Source organism: Mauremys mutica, chromosome 3, assembly GCF_020497125.1.
Source record: "Mauremys mutica isolate MM-2020 ecotype Southern chromosome 3, ASM2049712v1, whole genome shotgun sequence".
Lineage (NCBI taxonomy): Eukaryota > Metazoa > Chordata > Testudines > Geoemydidae > Mauremys > Mauremys mutica.
Window position 1 is genome coordinate 97,580,610 of NC_059074.1, and position 26,537 is coordinate 97,607,146.

The following is a 26,537-nucleotide window of genomic DNA, read 5'->3' on the forward strand; positions in this document are numbered from 1 at the left end:
CCAGCTGAACAAACCTTTAAATTTGTAAAAAGAAATAGAAGCCCCAGAACTGAAAATGCTCCAGATTTATTACTGCTCTCTAATTCTGTCAAAGCTTTTCTGAAACTGGCATTTCTAGTTCCGACTCTAGTTTTCTAGTATCAAAGCTTTTCAGATATTTTCCAGACTTTAAAGCTCCCAGTTTTAAAGGCCATCTCTGGAAAGGAACAAAAAAGGTTATAAAGTCTACTCTCTCAGCTACACTAAGCCCCCTTTTAAAGCACCACTTTGTAACAAAATTTGCTAGCTATGCTATATAAATCAGCAGCCACTGAAAAGCTTTACAACTTATTAATGTATAACAGTAGTTTACTACTAATTCTTCTGCTCTGTGTCAACTTCCTCAAAAAAGGCCCATTGTGTTCTAGCACTACAATGTATTGACTCCTTGTAGGCCTGATCTTTTCTAGAGGCACATCCAGTCAGACAATTAAGCAATTTATTATGCAAGTACTTGAGACTGACACAAGCATAAATGTTTCTCATTGTCTATCAAAGGATCCAAGTGCATAAACCTAAGGCAGGTTGGTGTTTCAGGGGGTGTCAAGAGGGAAAAAGTGCTCTATCATAGTATGAAACTATGCAGTTAATTATCTTTGGCTGAAGCAATTCTTATTTAACAAGGAAATTATAATTCATCACAATGAAGTAGAGAACGGCATTGTTAGTTTACAACACCTTGTTTAGCTTTTTCAGTTTATTAAATGAAGTCAAGTAAATAACCTGTTTAAACAAAAATGTAGAGGGGCATCCATAATCAGGCACTTGCTGAGCATATACTTTAGTCCAGTGGTTTTCAAACCTTTTTTTCTCACGATCCAGTTGAAGAAAATTGTTGATGCCCGCGACCCAACAGAGCTGTGAATGAGGGGTTTGGAGTGTGGGAAGGGCTCTGGGCTGGGGCAGGGGATGGGTGTAGGAGGGGGTCAGGGCTCTGGGGTGGGGCCGGGGATGAGGAGTTTGGGGTGCAGGAAGGGGCTCCGAGTTTGGAGAGGACTCAGGGCTGGGGCGTGGGCTTCCTTCTGGCGGCTCCCAGTCAGTGGCACAGCAGAGGTGCAGAGGCAGGCTTCCCACCTGTCCTGACACTGCGGACCGCACTGTGCTCCAGCAACAGCAGGTCTGGCTCCTAGGCGGAGGTATGCAAGCAGCTCCCGCCCACAGGCACCGCCCCTGCCAGCTGGGAACCGGCCAATGGGAGTGCGGAGCCAGTGCCTGGGGCAGGGGCAGCACGCAGAGCCCCGTGGCCCCCCTGCCTAGGAGCCAGACCTGCTGCTGGCCACTTCTGGGGTGCAGCACAGTGTTAAAACAGGTAGGGACTAGCCTGCCTTAGCCAGGCAGCAATGCCAATGGGTCTTTTAATGGCCCAGTTGGTGGTGCTGACCAGAGCCACCGTGACCCAGTGTCTTCCATTCCACGACCTAGTACTGGGTCATGACCCACAGTTTGAAAACCACTGCTTTAGTCCCTTTGAAATGAATGGGACTTTATGCACATCCTTAAAATTAAGCATATGCTCAAGCACTTTGCTCAATCAATGCCTACATCATTACAGATCTTACAAAAATTCATCTGGTTGACACAGACAAAAATGTAGTTCTGCTACAATGAAGCAAAGTTTCTGCTATACAGTATAAAATAATACTTTTGCTTGCGTATGCAGATTGCCCAATGAGCAATAGAGAAGGACCTTGTATATTTTTATAAAAACAATTCCCATTGTTGCTCCCACCATTGTAAACATCCTGCCCTCCAGGCAGCATGCAAGAGCTGTTTACATGTTTGAAATTTACATCTGATTTGCACACTACAGGTGTTACGCAGTATCAGCTGCAAATGTACTTTCTTTAATGCACTTATTCGTGTTAAATAAAAACAAAAAATAGTGATTCACAACCATGGTTCCCTATGCGACAGCTACTACCACAAGACATTTTGTAGTGTGATGTGTAAGTTTGATACAGAATGCAAATCAAAATGTGACTATACTAACTAAAATGATAATTATGGGAAAAAAGGTAGGCAAAGAGTAAAAATCTCAATATACAGTTATAAATACAATATCCCTTTAAAAAAAAAACCAAACCAAGGTAAAATAGGAAAACCACAAGGGAACCGTTAGACCCCCTCAGACCAAGGAAATGTATCAATAATTGAAATTTAGCAAAATTATAAAGACTATATTTTTTCTTTTTTTAAAAAGGGATACTGCATCTTTAAAACATGTAAAGTAGTAAGTCACCCATTTTCTACTTACAGATAGTAGGAGTAAGAATAGTAGCTCCTCCTGGCAAGCAAATCACAGACAGTGGAAAAAGAGAAGCAATGGTGAATGAAAAGCGTGACTCCGTCACATTGAACAAAGCAGAGAAATGTGTGTTAAAAAAAAATTGAAAAATTCATGTTTCTTTGGTTAGCATTTCAACTTGCTCATGCACTGATTAGCTTTACTTTGCCATGCAATTAAAAAAATACACTAGCATATAAAAATGATTTGGTTTTTACAGAGAGATCACTTGAGAAAATTACATGCTGACATTTAATCTACTGCCAAAAAATGGAAAATTAAATGGATTATGTATTTTCAACATGAAGTTCAGCATAGTATGATGATCAATTACTACCTAAATGTCATGATAAATGGAATAGTTGTGTACAAAGCCTGTGCATTAAATATGCTTTTTACTTTTCAGTTACAAAAACTAAAGATTGTATTAATATACTTGGTCAGAAAACCACTAAATTTAATGAAGACATTTTAAAGTCTTTACTGGTACACAGGTGTACATATATGTTTGCAAACATACTGTATGTACAGATATGTGTACACTCACACCATACACAATACACATTTTACAGCAGATGTAAGTGTATACTGATACCTATATATACACAAATTTGCTGAATGCAAACATATATTTTATATTTTTAAATCTTATATAGTCAGAAATGTTGATGTATGCATGCTAAGCATTTAAAAATATGGAAGGTAAACAAATGGAAGGAAATGAAGTACATTTGCTAATAATCCAACAATTAAAAAAAGCTGGCATTGCTATTTGAAAGATGCAGTATCCCTTTTCTTAGTTTGATTACTTTGTAAAACTGCGTAAGAGCCAATAGAGTTTCATCCAGTTGAATGTAAAGCAATTTAAACAGAATGATCAGGCAAAGCACAAACCGTCTCTTAGACTTGTGAAATCATGAACAGAACGGCTTACCACCCACTCACGTTTTTTTCTTCATTAAAAGATAAAGCCACATTTAATCAAATTTAGAGATCTATGTTAACATGAGACTTATTAAACCCATGGGAATGAGTAAATTCATTGTATTGTTAATTTCTTTACATAATAGCTATAATCAATCTCAGGTATCAAAAGGGATACTACATTATGGAATCACTGGATATGTATGCTGATATGTAACTTATCAAATTTTCAATCCCACCAAACCTAACTGAAATGTGTGTTTGCATGTGCAAGAGTATGTGTATGTGTGTGCAAGAGAGAGAGAGAGAGAAAGATGTTCCATCTGTTCATGGATTTATTATACAAATTGTCCTGATTCACCAGAGGGACTGAATTAACTTAGGTATGTGTATACCATTCTCTTAACGTTTTATATATTTATTGTAAGTGACCTTGACTAAGAGTTGATCTAAAAAATTGTCCACTTTTCCTGAGGGGAAAAAACTGAAAGATCTATTATATATTCAACAGATCAACTATCATTGTGAAAAATTACCAAACATTAAAGATTCATTAAATAGGTTAATTTTCCCACCTATTTTGAATACAGAATGTTACATAAGTTTTAATGTATTATGCATTTTTAGACAGATGATCAAGTATAACTTCTAACATATTATTGCTTGCAGGGTTTCATACAGGGAGAAAAGTTTTAAAGTATCATTTTACTGACATTGTTAATTTATCTTCATCAAGCTATTTAATACATTAGGAATTAAAGCTTCATTTAAAAACTAGTGAAAGCAAGAGTTCAGGAAGGCTCGGAATGTACGAATGAACACATCTGCTAATGAATGTTTTCACACACCCCTTGAAGTTTTATGCAGTTCTTACCCGCAAGATTAGCCAATCCCGTTTGGAAGTGACTGGCAATATATAATGGGGAGCTAGTCACATACAATCTTGTATCAAATATGAGGGGACCACGGTGAAAAGATATGTCCCAGCGATATATCTTGCAATACAGATCAAGCAAAATTCCTTGCTGAAAGTTGAAAAAAAATCTATATATTGCTCTTCACAAATTTGTATAAATAGAGAAAATAAGAAGAATTTATGTCTTTTTAAAATATTATGACTTGCTCTTTTGTATATGCATATAATTCTCAGCCACAGAGGTAGACAACAGAGAGAAGTGAAAGCACTATTTGGGAAATCACATATGTAGCTAACTAACACAGAATACTATAAGCATACCTAATGTTTCTAATGCAGACGTTTCTTCTCCAAGTTATATATCTCCAGGGGTAATTGTAAAGAGGCAATAAATTAAAAAAAATCTAATGGAAACCATTAATTATAACATATAGTATGATCTTAGGCACAATTTTAATGTTTTTCTACTTTTAAAAAATAATAGAAAACTTCATTTCAGTTTAACATATGCAACATTTACAAATATATTCTTTGTTAAGAATTCGGGGCGGGGGACGGGGGAAGGAAACTGCAATGCACAAACCTCTGGAAGAAAAAGATCTCATTCAAAGCAAAACATGCTGGTTTGTGCATCCTGAAAGGGATCAGGGTCAAGGATTGGGTGTAGGGAAAAAAGAGGGAATGACGGACTCATTGTTTGTAATAATAGTTAAGATGTTCTGACTAAGAATTTATAGAAATAGATTATGAAATTTTATGCGGAGGTTAAGAGTTGAAAGTACTGAAAAGTTAAGCATATTTTTAAAATGCACGAGTAGTATACTGTAGTACTCTGTAAATGAAATTAGCCTTCTGTGGAGAGTTATCATTTTATAATTCCAGAAGATGGCACCATTGCTTGTTTTCTGGCTATGAAAAGGACTAAAACCACTTGAATTTCATTCAGATTAATACTTTCTTAAATAAAAAATTCATGCACTAAGGACTCACTAGATAATTTTATAATGATGTAATGTGATTTAAAATATATATATAGAAAATATTTTTCTTTTCTTGCAAAATATATATATTATTTTCTAGATTTACAAGAACGGAGCGAAATATATCAAAAATTTTAAAAATATTTTGCAAGAAAAGTCAGATAATTTATAACAAAGGACTCATAAGGACTTCATATGGAAACAAATCTCTACAGAGTTTACAATATGGAAGGTAAAATAAATAAATAAAGAATCTACGAATTTCAATGTTATCTTTTTTATGCACTCTTGTATACTTTTACAACTTTAAAATTAAAGCTACTTAGAAACAAAGAACAAAAAAGTAAAGCTACTAGACCTCAAAATGACAGCAATCCTCATTTTATTTACATATACAGTATCTCAAAATTTAGTACAAAAACAGAAATATATATATTTTATTCAGCTACTGGTCCTGACAACTGTCTTTCCCTGAAATGATCTGTGAAAGAATATTCTTGGATTATTCAGTATAGAAGAAACAGGAGACAGGAAAATTTAATATTCTTACCTTTTTTTGACAATTAATATGACAACTAGGAGGAGGAGGATGAATACCAGAATTCCAGCACTTATTCCTGCTATTTTCACCACACGATCTGTCTGCTTGGCTGGGTCTGGAATCACCTCTGGTTCTTCTGTTGCTGCTGCTAAATGAATCCAAAAAGAAGTTACTTAAAGCATATAATTACCACTGACAGGAAAATTATCATGAGCTAAAAGTTCTTTAAAGACAGTTTCTACATTTTGTTAATACAGTACACAAACACATGCACAAACACTGTGTGTGTGTGTGTGTGTATATATGCACATGCATGTGTGATGTACATACTGTGAACTTCTACAGATACATCACACACGCTGTAGTGTGTGTGTGTGTGTGTGTGTGTGTGTGTGTGTGTGTGTGTGTAATTCATAGTATTCACCTGATATACAAATGCATATATATATAGTTTAAAACAAACACTAGTATTAAAAAACAGAGGGAAAATGTGTTTTTATGGACTCCAGCTAACACCCAAAATCAATAATACTTTCTTTACAACAATTTCCCCCCCACCAAAAGACACCCCAAAAAGTGCCTAAAAATGGATATTAGAAGGATCATGATTTGCATTGTCATATCCTCCACTCTCACTGCCCATTTTACACTTATGCAAACTTAACTTTGCCATCTAAATTTTGTACAATAAAAAGCAAAATAAATTTTTACTAGATGATTTAAATTATTTATTACTAGATCCCTCAAATAAAAAATGGAAATTCATAATCTCCTACACTTTAATGTAACCATTGTTATATTTTTGCAATATTAGGACCTCCCTCATTCACATCCCCATGCCTCATGCTGTTCTAGTTTCCTGTCGATCTTATATGGCCCCATTGCCACAGGATCTTAGGACCTAACCATCTTTTTATGTATTTATCCTCAAAACATGCCTGTGAAGTAGTGATAGAGAACTGAGAGATTAAATGCTTGTCCAAGGTCACAAAGGAAATCTGTGGAGGAACAGAAAATTGAGTCTCCTGAGTCCCATATCCAAGTTTTCCTTCCTCTTGCTTACGAAGCGCATACATCCCAAGACCAGGTTAGCGCAGTGCCCCCTCCCTCATCATTTTGTCATCCTGGACCCATATCCTCTGCAGACTGGCATAGAGGGAGATCTGCAACACTGACTCACTAGTGGGCTTCATATACTCACATCTGAAGAAGAGCTCTGCATAAGCTCGAAAGCTTGTCTCTTTCACCAACAGAAGTTGGTCCAATAAAAGGTATTGCCTCACGCACCTTGTTTCTCTAATATACAAATATACATATTTACATACACAAACAAGACTAAACAATATGGCTGGATAGACAGAAGAACACATTTATTGTCCACTGCTTATACTATTATTATTGTTGCTTGCATTGTTTAGCACCTAGAAGCTCCAATGAGGGATAAAGGTGCTAAGAGTTGAACATATATAACAAGGATCAACAGTTTTGGTGCACAATAGCTTACAGTCTTGGCATACAGTTCTGATGAGACGCAACAAGTGGACAAAGCAAATGGGGAAGTGGATGGGGATGTGAGAGAGGGTGTACAAACCCCACACAGGTAAAGAAAAGGGTTAAGGAGCAGCTCTGGGCCCAGACGCCCCTGGTGGGCATGCTCGTAGCGAGGCAGAGTTTAAAATGGAGCAGATCAGCTCAGTAAGGACCAGGGGAGCAGTTGTACGTTGCAGGCTCCTGCCAAGAAGCTGCTGAAGCCCCACGTGGCTAGGCCAAGGCCTCACCGCCAAGCCACTCCAGACCTTTCAATCACAGAGGTAAATGACAACAAGAGGTGACTACGAGAGGAAGACCCACTGGAGCACAGACAGAGAGGACTTCAGGAGGGACCCAGAGGCGAACCAGTGATGCCAACAGAGGAACAGAAGCTGAGGTAGAAAGTGGCCCAGGGAGGAGGCATAGGGGCACCTGATGCCCTAGGCCGCACATTTTGAACTACTATTTACTGGGCCCAGGGTTTGAACCTGATAGAGCAGGGAGGGCCCGGGTTCTCTTACCCCCAGCCAGTGACTCCCACTGTTGGACAACGTGGCCAGTGACTCCTGCCGCTGGGCAACATAACCTGGAGTAATACCACTAGGAGGTTGCTGCCAGAAGCATACCCGAAATCCCCCAACCCCTGACAGGGTGACAATATACCAATAAAGTAATCATATTTAGCATAAATAGCACAGCACACTAGCTGCCTAGCCATTGTTGATGTTTTATGGGCACCATAACAAAGATGAGTTTTACGGATGGACTTGAAAGAGGATAATGTAGTGTTTTAATGGAGTTTAATGGGGACCTCCTCTTAGACATAGGGGTTGGCATGGGAAGAAAGCACAAAGGTGACGGAGGGAAAATTGGATCAATGGGCATTGGAGTCTGGCACCTCTGGCAGAGTGGATGTGAGGGATGGCAAAGGAGGGTTAAGAGCTGTACGGTGTTAAATGTAAAGAGAAGTGTCTTGTGATTGATGCAATGGAGAAGGGAGACGCAACGAGAGACATGAAGTGGGGGAGGAGATGTATTCAGAGCAATAAGCAAAGGAGATTAATAACAACAGCTTTTTTAAAATCAATTGGAGTGGGATAAGATGGCTTGTGTCATGTGTAGGTAGGAAGAAGTTTTAGTAGTCAAGATGCACAATGACGAGGGCCTGGACAAAAGTTTTCGCTGGGCAGAATGAAAGGAAAGGCCTTCTTGTGTAGGAAGAAGAAGAAAAGTTTAGACATGACATGAATGTGATCATCAAAAGAGACAGCTGCATCAAAGATGATAGGTAGAATATCAGCCTGATTCACTGAGGGGATGGTGGTGTTTTCATGGTGACTTAGAAAGGAGGCAGAAGAGAGTGACTGGAAAGAAAGAACAAGAGCTCAGTTATATTAACTTCTATTATAATAACCCTTATGCCAAGTTTGTTACTTAAGTTTCATTAAAAGTATCTCATCAGCCATGCAGTTCTCATTTTCAAAAGCCACCATACGAACTCAGCAAATAAACGTTTCTCAAGCAATGTGACGAAAAGATTGCTTCAGGAGTTTAACTATTTTCCTGGCTTAGGTGACAGTGTTTTATTGGCTATATTCCATGAGAAATATCAGAGCTCAGGTCCTTGTAACTGTTCAAAATGTGGCACTCCGTACAAACCTTTAGAACAACTGCCAAGGCCTAGGTAGGTATCTGTTGCATGTTCATTTACTTTGTTTTTACATTAAAGAGCCTGAACTAATGGTCAATAATGCTCATTCTATACTTCAATAATGCTAGGAAATAAGACTACTGTCTAATGGGACCATATACTAGATATTAGCCTTTCTTAAAAAAGGAGTAGAAAAATTACTTTGAAAAGTCACAGATCAAGCACATATCTAGGCTGAATCTTTTCTATCCAAAATGCTTAAAATCTACGGGTGCAATCCTGGCCCACTGAAGTCAATGCCAAAACTCCCACTGGCTACTATAGGGCCAGGATTTTACCCTATATTCTTCCAGCAATAAATATTATATGTATTCTTTGGTGCAAATTATATAACATTGTGGGCTAATTCAGAGGGATTATATTTTTAAATAACAGGGTGTAAATGTTTAAATAAAACCATTGCATATAACAGATAATTAAATTTTAGGAAAAAGAATGGAAAACTGCAGATGTTTAATATTCTTTGAGTTCAGTTTCCATATTTATTTTATTCCAACACCTGTCAATTTTTTCAGCTTTTACTGGTCTAAATGTATATATCCAGACAAAGAACAAATAATAATATACAAAAAAAGGAAATTCAGGTACACATCTTAATAATGATGTGCATCCAATTGTCCAATTACTCATTTAACAGGTCATTTGTGCGCATGTGTGTGGGTGCAATCTGTCATCATAATTACTGTAACTGCTTATACAAGTTTTCCATGTATTGGAATGTATAAAGAAAGGTGACAATTTGGGTCTCACAAAACACATGGGGCCAGCTCCTAGAGTCTGAATGAAGTGAGAGAGAGAGAGAGAGAGAGAGAGAGAGAGAGTGTGTGTGTGTGTGTGTGTGTGTGTGTGTGTGTGTGTGTGTGTGTGTGTGTGTCATAAAGATCACCATTGCACTTCAGCAATCCTGGAGTGCAGGGTCAATCCCCGTGGTGTAAATTAGAGCACCTGCTGGCTGCTAATGCTGCAAGGGGCCACAACTGAAACTGAGGATCGTCACAGTATGTGGTGTCCTGTCTGAACCTTCTATATACCCCTGTAAGATTCCCCCTTGCATTGGGGTGGTTCCTCCCTGGGCTGGATCTGGTGGCTCTGGGGTCAGATTCTGTTCATGGTGTGGCACAAAGCAGCCTCAACCACATCTGAGGTACAGGGCAATAATATTCACTTTTATCAGGGATCAGTAAATGGAAAACTAACCTTGCTGAGTGCTAGAGTGAGGGTGACCATATTTTCCTATTCTGAATACGGGACACCTGGTAAAATTACTGGTATTCAAGTGAGTTCAATGACAATCAATCAGAACTATGCAGTATAAGCATTCAAATTGACATCAAATTCACTGAACCCCTGTTAAAAAGAAATACTGCAGAGTTGGATTCTTTTTATTTACTTACTTATCTTTAATGTTCACATGGGGAGGGATCACACGCACACACACACACAGGGTGGGTGACTGACCGACCCTCCCCACGTGGTGCTTTCCAACCTCCGTGCCTGCCAGGGCCCCTGGGACGGACCCACCTCTCCTGGCACCTGGCGATGTGTCTTTCTGAGACAACACGTGGGGTGGGAGGGGGAAGGCAAGTAGGTTCGCACCCCCGCCCCCTCAGATTTCTGTAAGGGTCCACACTAGAATGTGGCCAGCAGCAGCTTTTCTGCACTGTGCAGGAGGGAAGGGATGGGAGCTACTTCCAGCCATGGAGGGGAAGGTATGACCTGGCCCTGTGTCTTTGCAGAGCTCATCTCTTCTCTCCTCTCCCATGTGGCTGGAAGCAGCTTTTCCCTTCCTGCCCACATAGTGTCAAAAGACAGCGAAGACCTCCAGGCTGCTGCTGGCCACTGACATAACCCAGCCGCTTCCTGTCCCCCGGTGCAGTGTGGACAGGAAGGGGTTCAGCCCTAAGGATGCATTGTGCACCAGGGCCCAAGGAACCTGACTGCAGGGGCTTCAGCGAACGCGGCCAGAGAGGTGGCTTGGCAGGGGAGGGTGCCTAGGGGATGGAGCAGCCCCATGCTCCCTGGGGGCAGGACCCAGGGCTTGGGAAGGGCGGGCGAAGAGGATGCTAAGCCCCTGTCTGGGGGGCTGCTGTGGAGTCTGCAGAGTCAGGGCGGGAACAGGCTGGAAATCGCTTCCTCCCTCCTACCCCCCACCATTCCAGAGCTTAGCTGAGGGGTGGAGAGGCTTCCTCGTGCCAGCGCTCTGTGGGGCTTTGGCACATGCAGGGCTCGACTCTTCCTGGCGAGCTCCCCGGGCTGGAGGGTCTTAGGCTTTCTCGGGGCACCGACCCAGCCAGAAGCAGTGGGGGAAGGAAGGAGCCTGCCGGCCAGGCTGTTGGTGAGCTGAGTGCTCTGACCAAGGGCTGGTTCTCCACACAGCGCTGGGAGTGGGACATGCCCCACCAGGGGGAGATGGAGGAGCCATGGGGCTGGAGGGAGGTGTGAAGCAGGGAGAGGACAGCAAGAGGGGGAGCATGTAAAGGGCTGATGGATGGGCAGCAGAGGCGACGTAACCAGCCACTGCGTGGCGCCTGCCCACACTCACCAGCCACCGCAGCTTGTAGCCAGCGCCGGCCGGGAACAGGATGGAGGGCTGGCCAAGAGCCGGCATGCAGCAGAGGCTGCGCTGATGGACCAGCAGGGGGAGCAGCTGGCCTGGTTTGCTGCATCTTCACGCCGCAACCAGCCTTGCACACCCACACCCATTGTCGGTCACTGGACCCCCTCACTCACCGCTGGTGGGCGGATGGCTGGCAAGCAGGGATCCAGCCAGCAGCAGGACCCACCAAAACTGACAGGGGAGAATACAGAAAATACAGGACAATTTGTCCATTTTTAAGAAAAAGTTGGGACACCTGCAGGAGGGTTTAAATATGGGACTGTTCCTTTAAAAATGGGACATCTGGTCACCCTTGGTAGAGTGCTATTTATTTTTCACGAATTCGTAAAAGGTAAATACAGCTCAAAATGTTTTTCCAATTTGAGGGGTTTCTTTCCAGCACTAATGTGTCCCCCTTGGTTAAACCAATATGTTCACACAGGAGACCTTTTTCTTCCCATGATTTACAACTACTCTCCATATCTGTTTACAATCTTCTGTATCAATTTTTCACCTTACATCTCTTTCCCATTTCTTCATGAGAGGGGATTTCTTGTTTTAATGCCAGTAAAAATATAAAACCTTCTTTGGTGCTCATTGGCACTGACACATTTTTCTACTACTAAAAAAACCCTATTTTTTGCCTTTGCTGACTGTAAATATTGAAACATTACAAGTCTTGGGATTCTGTTTTTCTTAATATGGTTGAAATCTACCAGACTCACTGAATGTATAAAAACCTCCTTTTACCCAGTTCTTAAAATTACTTTTTATTAATCTGTGCCTATAATCCCTTTTCATACTGATGACCGATCAGATGAAAAAGTAGTGAGAATTTTAAAGAGAAACCTGTATTTTTTTATAGTCAATTTAGTAATGGGGTAATGATTATAGGAAACTAGGCTGTGTATTTTTCATCTTATCCTTTTAATCAGCTTTATTCCTGTCAATGCTCATTTTTACAATTTCATTAAATATCTTATATGTTTTACTATACATTTCTGGACCAGATCCTGCAAATCTTTATTAAAACAGGGTATTCCCATTGCTTTCAATTGGGTTATTTGCTTGGAAGAAATATTACTCACATAAGAAATTGAAGGAAGGGGACTGTTCACCCTACCCCCATTATTTCTGATCCACAAGGAGGGGACTGCATTTTTTTTAGATGAGTTATCACACACACAAGAGTCACTAGTGAGAATGAGGGACAAACTAGATCCAACACACTTATTGGATTTCTCCCATTAGTTTTCTATATGGTACCAACAATAACAGCAGTTACATTCCACAGTTCCATCTACAGTTGATGCAACACCTCTATCAATAATTCTTTCTTTATGTAATCACCTCTGTAATGCTGATTTTCTTGTAGCAACCAAAGGGCGAAATCCTATTCAGCTTATTTTTGCAAGCAGTGCCATGAACTTCAATGGTGAGCAGAACTGTATTTGACTAAGAGTGTTGCAACTGTCTAAATCCTAGCCTTACACTGATGCTTAAGTCGATATAAGTTACGTTGGTCAAGGGTGTAAAAAATCACCCCCCCTAAGCGACGTACCTTACATCAACCTAACACAGAGTCTACACCGTACTATGTCGGCGAGAGATTCTCTCCTGCCGACTTAGCTTCCACCTCTCAGGGAGGTGAAATACTGAAGTTGACAGAAGAGAGCTCTCCCATCAACTTATAGCATCTTCACCAGACCCGCTAGATCGACATCACTGCATCGATCTCAGCACCGATTTAGCCTGCAGTGAAGAGAAGCCCTAAATAATGGTGAGATCCTGACTGGTTGGTGAGAGTGGCAACTTTTCCTTCTACAGACAATAGCAGAGGAAGGACATTTTCCCTCAAATTTCTGATAAATGTAGTCACTTTGAACTTCTTTTAAAAACTAATTTTTATTACATACTCAACAAAATCATCTCAAAATTCAATACCCATTTACATAATGGAACTGTACATTGGATACTATAATAATTCAATGATATCACCATCTATGAGATTCAGTTATAGTACATCTTTTATCTGTATTCTCCTTTCTTCTGGAGCTCAGTATTTACGTGTAACCTTGCACAATCGTCAGAAAATTTATGAGACTAGGCATGAAATCTATTCACCTACCCTTACTAAGGAGATGGTGATTGGAATATCATTATTATTTTTCCTCTCTGTCAAACAAAGTTATTCAAGTAGAAAAGGCAAGTAGGATCTGCAAGGCGGTTTATCTGACACTATTAGTGAACAGACATCCTTCTAAAAGCCAGCTTTAAATCCACAGATTTTGTACAAGATTGTATATATAACCTCTTAACCTGTTGTTTTTACCCTCTAACACTCTTGGCATTTTATGATAGGCTTTCCTGCTCTGTGAAGTGGGATATACTGTGCCTTGTGTTTGACTGAAGCTGCTGTTTATGTTATGCCTTGTTTACATGTTAATTTTTTATTTGTATTACTTTGTGAGTATTCATCATGTTACTCAGTAGTAGTGTAATTATGTACCATGAGTAAGTCCAGATGTATTTGATCAAGAAAAACTGTTTTACACTATGATTTTATGCTTGTATTATAAAACTGTTAATTAAAACTAAAATTTGGCTGAATAGATTCAATAGCCAATATTGGGTAACATCAGAGTACTAGTATTCCATACAACTCAGGTAATAAGTGAATCTATCATTGGCAGGGGGTGGGGGCTGGGGGTTCTGTGAGAAATACAAGCGAGTTTTTCTTATGAGCAGTTCTTTTTCAGAGTGACTTGCTCTATGTTTTAATCATCTGACCAGAAAAATCACTCTGCTTTCTATCAATTTGAGTTTTATTTTCTGGTTACTGACTTTCCAGAGTGACATTAATGATACAATTAAGCAGCAAAGAGTACTGTGAATACCCACTTCGTTGGATACATATGCATCCGACGAACTGGGTATTCACCCACGATAGCTCATGCTCCAATACGTCTTAGTCTATAAGGTGCCACAGGACTCTTTGCTGCTTTTACAGATCCAGACTAACACGGCTACCCCTCTGATACTTGATACAATTAAGAAGATTTTAAAAAGCTTTAAAAATTCATTAATAAAGAAAGATTCCTTTTACCTGACTACTGTAAAAAGTTTATGAAACTGTCTGTTGAGAACACCTGAGCAAAGTTGTACTGGAATTGAAGTAATCCAGTTGCACAATAGGTATCAGTAGACTTCTGTATGCACATATACTGTGTGAAAGACTCATGTATTCTGTAAGACTTTCCTGGGTGAATGAAAGATTGTTAGACTATTTGCCTTTCTGGAAGGTGAGAGGTTTTTGTTCACTTAATCAACATGGGCTTAATAACCTTCCCTGTAGAGCAGTGGTTCCCAAACTGGGGTTCATGAACCCCTGGGGATTCACAAAATGTTACAGGGGGTTCTCAGGAAAAAAATTCCTAATGGCAGACAGAGCTGTCCTTAGGGATTCCTGGCAGCATGGGGCCATCAGCCTGGAGCCCCTGGACTTCCAAGAGCTAAGCAGATCAAAGCAAGCATATCTATCACACTGAGGAGATTTAAACTTGAAGACCCCTTATAAGAAATGGAAAGGGAGGTGGGTTTTTTTTTTGCTCTTTTTTAAATTAAATAGGCAGCTAGTATTGTTTTTAAAATTATGATGAAGAACAAGTTTAAGCTTTGTTGTAACGTGAGTTGTTTGCCTGGACTGCTCAAGACCTGAATGCTTGCGTAGGAGGAACTCTTTGAGTTGGCTTCTTAAATACCTTCATGCTGTTTCACATCTGATACTCCTTGATGAAACATAGGAGCCTTGTCTTATAAACAGGCTTATTCAAAGTGATACAAGCTATGAAAGTGAGATCTTGGAAGAGTGTTGTTGTTTTCATAATGTAATAAAAATACTGTAATGATAAATAATAATTAATAATAAATAGTGTATAATAGGCATGTCAAAAACAAATTTTATATTTCCAAGATTGCTGCTTTAATAATTTATACTCAGGTAAAGGAGATAATCCCTGGAAATATTCATTTTTAGGAAGGGGTTTGTGAGAATTGACATTTTAGTGAAAGGGGTTCACAGGTTGTTAAAGTTTGGGAACCACTGCTGTAGAGCACAGGTGCCTAAACTGTGGCCCTCAAGACTAAATCATGGGCCTTATGGGTAACCATATTAAGAAGAAAATTTGTATTTGATCATAGAATATCAGGGTTGGAAGGGACCTCAGGAGGTCATCTAGTCTAACCCCCTGTCAAAGCGGGACCAATCCCCAAACAGATTTTTGTGCTGATCCCTAAATGGCCTCCTCAAGGATTGAACTCACAACCCTGGGTTTAGCAGGCCAATGCTCAAACCACTGAGCTATCCCTCCTCCCCTTAATAATGAACTGAAAATGTGATCCCTGAGCTGTGCCATGAGATTTTTAAACTAATGTGTCTGAATAGTTCCCGTTACTATGGGGAGGGCCCAGGGTCTGTGGGAGCCCAGAGGAGTAGATTTCAACTGGTTCTGCCCGAGCTTAGGGGAATGCCTAGCAAAGAATTAGGGTAGCCCAGGACAGGAGAACGATGAGAAGCTGAGAAACTGCAGTTATAGTTAAAGAACATAAGAACATAAGAATTGCCATACCGGGTCAGACCAAAGGTCCATCTAGCCCAGTATCTGTCTACCGACAGTGGCCAATGCCAGGTGCCCCAGAGGGAGTGAACCTAACAGGCAATGATCAAGTGATCTCTCTCCTGCCATCCATCTCCATCCTCTGACGAACAGAGGCTAGGGACACCATTCCTTACCCATCCTGGCTAATAGCCATTTATGGACTTAGCCACTATGAATTTATCCAGTTCCCTTTTAAACATTGTTATAGTCCTAGCCTTCACAACCTCCTCAGGTAAGGAGTTCCACAAGTTGACTGTGTGCTGCGTGAAGAAGAACTTCCTTTTATTTCTTTTAAGCCTGCTGCCTATTAATTTCATTTGGTGACCCCTAGTTCTTGTATTAGTTCCTTGATTCTCTATCACAGCCCAGGTTAGAGCGCCTTGTATGGTGCCCTACATTGTGCCAGCTGGTTTTGGTTTCCAAGGGACCATATGCTAGCTGGGGATAGCTAAAGTGCAGCATGCTGTGACCACTCACACTCCTTTTTCAAGGACTATAGGGAAGGAGATGTGGAAGCTGGCAGTGCTAGCTCTATACTTGTGGGCAGTGCTAGCTCCCCACCAAGGAGTCTCCCCCATGACCTTTTTGAAACAGCATGTTCAGCCCTCATACCAAAAAGGTTGGACAACACTGCACTATAGCCGAAGGGCCATCACTGTAGAGAAAGCCTATATACAGTGTTTCCTATGTCTCCTGGAGAACATTGCAGGGGCTTCTTCAGACAAGCAGCTGCTGACCAGGCCCTCTTTAAATGATGGCTGTACTAAAATGTTAATACAGCGTCTGGGCAAGTTACTGCTAGCTTCCGGAGGTTGTTTGTGTGTGTGTTGCACACAAAGCATCCCTTCTTTACCAAACCCTGGCCCCACACATCCTACCTACCCACATGTGAATCTCCAGACAAGGGTGGTGCAATGGATATGGCTAACCACCATTTCCATGAAAAAAGAGCAACATCTGTATACACAGAGAATGCGGAGAAACAGCTGGGCCCTCCATTACTGTGTTTTTTTCTGAAATGATGTGCATGCCCCTAGCAACATTTGTGCTTGATGCATTATTATATATTTAAAACTAATGCAAGCAAGCGGGCATACCATACCAAGTGGGAGTGAGAGACCTACCTAGAAATTCCCTTATATTGTACTACACATATGACGGAGCGATCGATCCACCAGGGGTCGATTTATCGCATCTAGTGAAGACGCGATAAATTGACCGCCGAGCTCTCTTTCATCGACTCCGGTACTCCACCGGAGCGAGAAGCGTAGGCGGAGTTGATGGGGGAGCAGCAGCAGTCGACCTACCGCATTGAAGACACCGTGGTAAGTAGCTCTAAGTACATCGACTCCAGCTACACTATTTTTGTAGCTGAAGTTGCGTAACTTAGACTCCTGCCTCTGCCCCAGTGTAGATCAGGCCTTAGAGGGACTCTGTCAGCTTCCAGTTCAGCCTCTACCGTGTTTTTGAATAAAACAGCTAAATGTGGAGTTAGGTTTCTGCAATTCCATTGCACAAAGCATACTATATAGGAAGGTGTAAGCACACTAATATAATCTTTTGGTATGTCACTAGGCAAAAGCAGCATGCTGTGAAAAGGCTTGGAGACATTCTGGATACTAACATGTCACCAGGCACTGCCAGATTTGCACTGTGCTTTGGAATTCTCATGTCTAGTAGGGTTTCAACGAGCAAAATTTTACACTGCAGTAGGGCTTATCCAGTCGAAGTGCATTCCATGGATCTACATTGCCAACTCCAAGCAAGCAAAACTTGTGAGTTGGGTCCCCAAAGATCATGAGATTAAAAATATATTACCCTTGGGGTTCTTTTTATTTGCCCTTTGTTCACTGAGCATTTAGAATACACTCGGGTCACATTTTCAAAATTTTCTCCCCAACCACAAGAGCAAGAGACTTTTTTTTAAAAAATAAATTAGAGAAAGAAAATGGAGATTCACAAATTCACACGACTCAGAAGCTGAGCTATTAAGAAAATCACTAAATATCGTGAGACATGATAAAAATAGTGAGAGCTGGATAGAAACATTAGATACTTGTTTCATAATGTCAGGGCTCTTCTTGTTTAAGAACTCCCATCGAAAATAAGGGAAATTCTGTATGCAAAGTGTGTGCAGAATCAGACTCATTATAGCTTTTGTGGCTTTAAAATCATACTTTCAGATAACAGGTTCTTGAGTGCAATTATGTGGAGCTCATTCAATTAGTACAGACCCGAAGAGTGATACAAATCCCACTTTTATAGATGCGCACTACACCAGTCAAATTCACTTTCTGCTTCTGAAAGCAGGGCTTGATAATAGTTAAAAAAAAAAAAAGTTATATTAAGATGAGCACCGACAATGTAAATGAACAGCTCTCAGAAAGGAATAATTAAAGATCTACTGTGTAAATACATAATTACGCACTTTTGTAGCATCCATAGTATTATCTCCCAAGCCTAAATGTGGACACTCCTGCAATGGTTTCGTCCTGGGCTTCTTAAAAAGCAAGTTGTTAGACATAATTGTCTTTTGAAGCCATTATGAGCCATCAGGTCTCAAGCTTCTACAACTCATCAGTTTGCACATCAGTGACCCTACAGACTGTTAAAGTCAGCCAGGTCATTGCTAATGTTGCCCTTAGATAGTAGGGCCACAAGCTCAAATTATTATGACATTTCAGATGAAAAATGTACAATGGGTGCAGTAAATCCTTTTGAAATAAAGCCATGCTTTTAACCTTTCAGAAAAGAAATCTGGGCAATTAGAGCACATTTTGAAATAATCACCTGTCAGACTGTGATTTGAAAAACAAAGCTGTTTAACTAAAGGAATAGCAATCTTAAAAATTCACTTGTAAATAAAAAGGGAATGTTAATTTCAATTCAGATAATTTTTTAAAAAAAATAATATTGTGTAAAATTCTCCCCCCCCCAAGCATTAGAAATGCCTTATACATCACTTATTACCCCAAAAATTAACACTGACAGTTGGTATTCAAACCTCTGAAAATAGGCGATGACACATGCTTTATCACAAAAGCAACACTTTGTACATGGCATACACAACAGAAACTGTTTCAGTGTCATTCCACGTCAGAGGAAAATGATGTATTATGCCATACAAGATGTTTAATTGTTTTACCACAGAAATACATTTTAATCATCTCTGTTGTTCATATAGAGGAGCATACAGTACACATAAAATAAATGTTATTACTGTCAAAGGCATGCAGCTGCATTTTGCCATTTTTACGGAAAGTAATATTCATTGGATAACTTCAACCAATTTAAACACCTATAAAAATTACAAGCAAGAATTTACAGGCAGCAAGGAATACCCTGAACTCGGTGTTCCAAACTTGTTATAGAGCTATGTAATTTCACGGAAGGAAGAAAAGACAGCTAACCTCTCCTCTGCCATAAAGAGTGCAAAGTTACAACCCAGAGAACTTCCTTGCAGTGCAAATTGCTTTGTAAATCCATACTGCCCCCTCACAATCCCGGAACACAGCAGCAAGGACATGATTACCCACACCTGGGATGGACTCGGGAGACACAAAAACCAAGCCAAGAGGAGGAGGAGAAATATAATGCCTTCCTTTCCAATAATTTAGAGTATTCAAACAAGTAGTTGTCATGGAATCACTGACAGTAATCAGGGCCACTACATGAAACTCTGACTCCTGACCTGCCTAGATGGTTTAAGAATAGAAAATACCTAGGAATCCCCCTATTGAGGGAGACTGTCAGCAACTCACCCTTTGAGGAGGGAAATCCTAAAATACATAATCACCAGATCAATCCTAAAGGAAACACTGATTAGTTATAGAGATCATGCAACTTACCATATACAAACATAAGAACATAAAAACTGCCATACTGGGTCAGACCAATGGTCATCTAGCCCAGTATCCTGTCTCCAACAGTGGCAAGTACAGGAGCTTCAGAGGGATTGTACAGAACAAAACAAATTTGGAGAGATCCACTCCTCCTTCCACTCCAGGCTTCTATCAGTCAGAGGTTTAGGGTTACCCAGGGTTACATCCCTGACCATCTTGGCCGATAGCCATTGTTGCACCTATCCTCCATGAACTTATCTTATTCTTTTTTGAACCCACTCATACTTTTGACCATCACAACATTCCACAGCACTGAGTTCCTCAGGTTAGTTGTACATTGTGAGAAAAAGTATTTCCTCTTGTTTATATTAAACACGCTGCCTGTGAATTTCATCAGGTGACCCTGATTTTTGTATTGTGGGAAAGGGTAAGTAACATTTTTCTGTTCTTTTTTTCCCACACCATTCATGATTTTATAGACCTCTATCATATCCGCCCATAATCATCTCTAAGTTGAACAGTCCCAGTCATTTTAGTCTTTCCTCGTATGGAAGCTGTTCTAAACCCTTGATCATCTTTGCTGCCCTTCTCTGAATCTTTTCCAATTCCAATGTATAATTTTTGAGATGAGGCGACCAGAAATGGATGCCCTATTCAAGATGTGGGCGCACCATGGATTTATATAGTGGCACTATGGTATTTTCTGTCTTTTCTATCCTTTCCCCAAGAGTTCCTAACATTCTGTTAGCCATTCTGACTGCTGCTGTGCATTGAGCTGATGTTTTCAGAGTACGACACATAACTCCAAGATCTCTTTCTTGAGTGGCAACAGCTAATTTAGAACCCTTCTTTATATATGTGTAGTTGAGATTATTTTTTCCAATGTCCATTTATTTTAATTTATCAACACTGAATTTTATCTGCCATTTTGTTGCCCAGTAACCCAGTTTTGTGAGATTCCCCCTGTAACTTTTCACAATCAGCTTTGGACTTAACTATCTTAAATAATTTTATTGCCTGCAAACTTTGCCACTTCACTGTTCAGTCCTTTTCCAGATCATTAATGAATAAGCTGAACATTACAGATCCTTGGGAGACGCCACTGTTTAGTTCTGTCCATTGTGAAAACTGACCATTTATTCCTACCCTTTGTTTCCTATCTTTTAACCCATTGCTGATCCAAGACACAACCTTCCCTGTTAGTTTCCTTAAGAGCCTTTGGTGACAGACCTATCAAAGGCTTTCTGAAAATACAAGCACCATTGGATCACCTTTGTCCACATCCTTGATGACACCCTCAGAGAATTCTAGCAGATTGGTGAGGCATGATTTCCCTTTACAAAAGTTGTGTTGACTTTTCCCCAACAAATAACGTTCATCTATATGTCTGATAATTCTGTTCTTCATTATAGTTTCTACCAGTTTTCCCCCATGCTGATGTTAGGCTCAGGGACCTGTAATTGCCACACAGTGCTTAACCCCCTAAACAAGCTAAACAATAAGCTAGCAAAAATCAGTCTTCAAAACCAGCTGTCAGTATCCTGGATCCTTCCCGGTCCAGCTACAAGACAGGATATAGTACTGACAAAGCACTGGTTGCTCTGTGTTGCCAACTCATGGGATTTTATCATGAGTCTTGTGATATTTGGTGTTTTTCTGAAAGGCTCAACTCAAGAATTCATATGATTACATGAGAATCTTGGCTTTCATTCAGAACCTCAAATTTCTAGCCCTCATGGCTGTAGAGATAGGTTTGCTGTTGTCAAGCTTATAGGCTCAAAATCTCAGAGATCCAAAGAAACCACAATTTAATGTTTTTAAATGTCTCATGATTTTGGGGGCCTGTCTTAATTTTTAAAATGTTTTTAGTTGACTGTGCTCAAATGAATGACTTTCTCATCTCATCTTTTGTCCTGACAAGGCAAGTACATACTTCAGAATTTCTCTGCAAGATTTGGTACTTCTGATGCCCATGCTCTTCTTCGGTCTCCAACAAATTTCAGGGGTTAATGGAAACACTCTAAAATAGCTCAGGTCTTCTCTCTCAGAAACAACTCAAAATTCTGCTATCGGTATCTATTCCTCCACCTACAACCATAAGCATTTTTGTAGAGTCCTTCAAGGCCTTGTCCTCTCCCACTTCTGGTGAAACGACATAGGTTGTGACTTGACCACAGGTAGCAAATGACACTCAGCTGTACTTCTCCTTTATATCAAACTCAAACAGCCTAGCCAAAATAAGCACCTGGAATAAGAGCAGCTGGCTAGAGGTGAATCTAGGCAAGTCTGAGGAGGTATTGGCAGGAGGAGGGAACAGCTCTGAAGAACTTTCTTCCTGTATAACATCCTCTGCTCTTGAGAGTATCTGCTGTCAGATTGTTAAATTGATCCACAGTCCTGGGGTCTTTTTGCACTCCTTAGTACTATTAGATGCCCTAATTAAAAAAAACCAAACCAAACAACCTACTTACATCTGTGACAGGCTGAAAGATTGAGTGGTGTCTAAATCAGACACAAATCTGGTCATGGTGACCTTCATGCTTGTTTACTGCCATTTATATATAGGAATAAAACCACATGCCCTACAGAAAACCTCCAGCTCGTGCAAAACACAACAGCCCGTCTGCTTAGCAACAAAGGTTGCCATGAAACACCACTTCAGTCTTCCCTTCTGCACTGATTCCCTATTGATTAGAGTCCAGTTCAAAATCTGTCTTGATATTCAAAACATTCCACAGCAGCTGAGAGATTGCCTCTCTCCATGCTCACGACCACCCATGATAGTTAAGTTTCATTGAAACAATGAAACTGCCAACCAACCGGAGAAGGCAGAACTCAGGTGTTGGACCTAAGTTATTGCAAGAAATAAGAATGTCCAGGGACCTAGCCACTTTCTGAACGAACTGCAACACTCATCCTCTGACTTTACTTTCTCTTATGTTTTTCTCACACATACACCCTTTCCCCAAGACAGGGGTTCTCAACTTTTTTCTTTCTCAGTCCCCCCACCCCAACATGCTATACATACTTCATGGCCCACCTGTGCCACAACAACTGGTTTTCTGCATATAAAAGCCTGGGCCAGTGTTAGGGGGTAGCAAGCAGGGCAATTGCCTGGGGCCCCCATGCCACAGGGCCCTCCATGAAGTTAAGTTGCTCAAGATTTGACATCAGCCCCAGGTGGCTGGGCTCAGGGCCCCAGGCTTCAGCCCCAGGTGGTGGGGCTTTGGCTTTCTGTTGTGGGCCCCAGCAAGTCTAACGCTTGGAAGACCCCCGAAACCTGCTCGCGGCCCACCGGGGGCCCTGGACCCCTGATTGAGAACCACTGCCCCAAGGGATATCCTAAAACCTAAATCCTAAAAACTAATTGAGCTATTTTATCTACCGACTGATGAAAGAAAAAGATAGAGTGACGTATTTCAATTATTTGGAAAGTCCTTAAATACTACAGTGATGGACACCAGATTAGATAGAGAGTCTGAGGGTTTGCCTACACTTGAAATGCTGCAGTGGCACAGTTGCAACACTGCATTATCTACCTACACTGGTAGGGGTGCTGCAGGTAATCCACCTTCCCAAGAGGTGATAGCGAAGTTGACAGAAGAATTCTTCCGTCAACATAGCACCACCTACAGTGAGGGTTAGATTGGCTTAACTATGTTGCTCAGAGGTGTGGATTTTTCATATGCCTGAAAGATGTAGTTAAGCTGACAATTTTCTAGTGTAAACCAGGCCTCAGTGGCTATAGAACTTTAAGATATTGTTAATAGAAGGTAAAGATGAATTAGTATTTACTGCACAACGGCTTGTTATAACACAAGACAATCAGGATTGTACTATGAGTAGGCTTGTGTTGTGCAGACTGCAGAAGTAACAGATATAAGTTTGTGAGTAGATCTGTGGACACTTTGGCTGCATGTGCTCATAGTAGTGGAGCATTTAGTTGTTTTTGTTTCAAAGATGAAATTAGCTGCTCTGTTCTGGAAAGGGTTGTGGGTTTCTACTTTTTCAACCAGCCTCCCAGAGAGGAAAAACAACTACATCAAAAGAGGAAATTATATATTTAACAAAAGCTTCAAACCCATAGGGCAGCCTAAATAAATGAAGCTAACTACAATATGCGAATCTTGTATTATGATATGTGTTGGGTTCCTGGCAAAGCAGATTATTCAAATGGCTTTTATGCTTTTAAATCTGGGCTTAGGGTTTCCACCAGTTGTGATCTGATTAAAACATGATTGATTTGGAGGAGAAAAGTCACTAAATTGAGAGAATGCCAAGTGCCCTCACTGATCAGGTGGTAAAAAATATTTATATTGTAGGGAACCAAGAAACTGATCTCTGCAAAAAACTGAATATAAGTTTTTGAGAGAGTTAAAATTGAGAACAAATGTACTCAATTCTTCAGGGACACAGATCTCAAGAAAACATGTAGAGCCCCAGCTCAGTTGCCCCTCATTTATCATGTAATTTACTGTTTAAAACACACAGGGACAATCCACAGTGTGAGGCTTCATTATGAGCAGTCATCACTGACATGCTCAGTGAAAACAGCCAGCTATGACTTTTCTCTTCTCCTCTTTAAAGTGAAAGGAATACATTCAGAAAACCTGATGGTGTGACTTTAATCAGTGAAGCAATATCACTGGCTTCAGTTTAGTCAATCAGCAGAGGATATCTTATCTACCATACATAACACAGTGAATCAGATTAATTTTTCTTAAAAGATATGGAGAAAATTTTCAAACTTGTATGCCTAAAGTTAGTCTTCTACATCTTTATTTAGCAACCAAAATATGTTTTGAGATATTCATGTTTTCAGATGTGATGTTCTGAGCAGTCATAGCACCTCTGAAAATTAGGGGCCAAACTTTAGGCATCTAAAATTGAAAAAATTGCCCCCGTTATCATCTACAGCAGGGGTCAGCAACCTTTCAGAAGTGGTGTGCCGAGTCTTCATTTATTCACTCTAATTTAAGGTTTCGTGTGCCAGTAATAAATTTTAACATTTTTAGAAGGTCTCTTTCTATAAGTCTATAATATATAACTAAACTACTGTTGTATGTAAAGTACATAAGGTTTTTAAAATGTTTAAGAAGCTTGATTTAAAATTAAATTAAAATGCAGAGCCCCCTGAACTGGTGGCCAGGACCCAGGCAGTGTGAATGCCACTGAAAATCAGTTTGCGTGCCGCCTTTGGCGGCCCGTGCCATAGGTTGCCTACCCCTGATCTAAAGAAACCTCAATGTATTAACCTCACAATGCAATTATATCTGTTAATTATGGATAAGAAATATGATACTCTCTTTTTGTCTGACCACTAAATATTGAAGAGCCATAGTTCTTAAAAGAAAATTTGGGGTAATCCACTGCAACCACAACTACTACTCTTGTTGCAATAGAATGCTGTCAGAAATATGGGATTAGAATTTTATTGCCTCTACAAGGGATTTTATGACTCTGCATGCATACATCAAATGTTTAAGAAAACGAAGGACAACTGAATATGAATAACAGAGTCTTTACCTAGCACTAACTCAGCATATATTAATTTGAAAGGTGGAATGACCGGGAAAAGAAGTCAGCTATGTTAAATAACTGTAGGGCAGATTCAATGAAAATGCTATCTGGTTCCTGTAGAACAGATAAAAACATATAAGGCAGATTTCAAGTAAATTTCTTTAAAATTTAGAAAAACGTGCAAATACAAACTTCCTAGATGTAAGAAACGACTAATAATTTATCAATAGAACGATGGCTAGAATGCAGGGGGAAAAACAAGAAACGAAAATGTGAATCTTGATTTTTCATGCTAAGGTTACTTATGACACTAATTTGTTTTTACAGTACAATGAATATAATACGTAAAGGATAAGTTATCAAATTTCACTGTCCTTATTCCTTCACCAAGCATTTAAGAAACAGTCGTTCTATTAGCTCAGATCTCTTTTGTAGAGGGAACAAACGTTTAAAATAAAAAAAAAAGGGTAATACGGAGGCACAAATGGTGGATGGAGGTTGACCTATACAAGTCTTTCGTTTTTGGAAACCTAGGTACAAATTTTATCTTGAGTCTTAGTTAAAAGTAAGTTTGGATGAGGAATAAATGACACAGTGGTCTTTTCATATCCCCTCTTTTTCCCCCAATTCATTCTTTAGGAGGAGGTGGTTTGAGGTCAGTGGTTTGAGCATTAGCCTACTAAACCCAGGGTTGTGAGTTCAATCCTTGAGGGGGGCATTTAGGGATGTGGGGCAAAATCAGTACTTGGTCCTGCTAGTGAAGGCAGGGGGCTGGACTCAATGACCTTTCAGGGTCCCTTCCACTTCTATGAGATAGCTATATCTCCATATATTGATGCCAAAATTATATCATGTCCATCATTCCCATGTGACATTCCATTTAAAATAATTTCACCTATCACCACAATATATAAAATGCCCTAATTCAAACTCCATCAATCTCTCTGCCCCAAAGCTTGTCTGAAGGTATCTTTAGAACCCCCAGTCTTCTACTGC

The 26,537-nt window shown here is 40.2% G+C and overlaps 1 protein-coding gene across 20 annotated transcripts in view; it reads right to left on the reverse strand.

Moving 5' to 3' along the window:
- The window catches only part of PTPRK (protein tyrosine phosphatase receptor type K), a 576,479-nt gene that overhangs the window by 37,446 nt on the left and 512,496 nt on the right, over positions 1 to 26,537 (reverse strand). For 18 of the 20 annotated variants that reach the window (XM_045008692.1, XM_045008693.1, XM_045008690.1 and 15 more), the window contains one exon: positions 5,694 to 5,832. In XM_045008692.1, the coding sequence (XP_044864627.1) occupies positions 5,694 to 5,832 (139 nt within the window). The remainder of the gene's footprint in view (positions 1 to 5,693; positions 5,833 to 26,537) is intronic. The other 2 variants (XM_045008691.1, XM_045008702.1) reach the window with 1 other exon arrangement.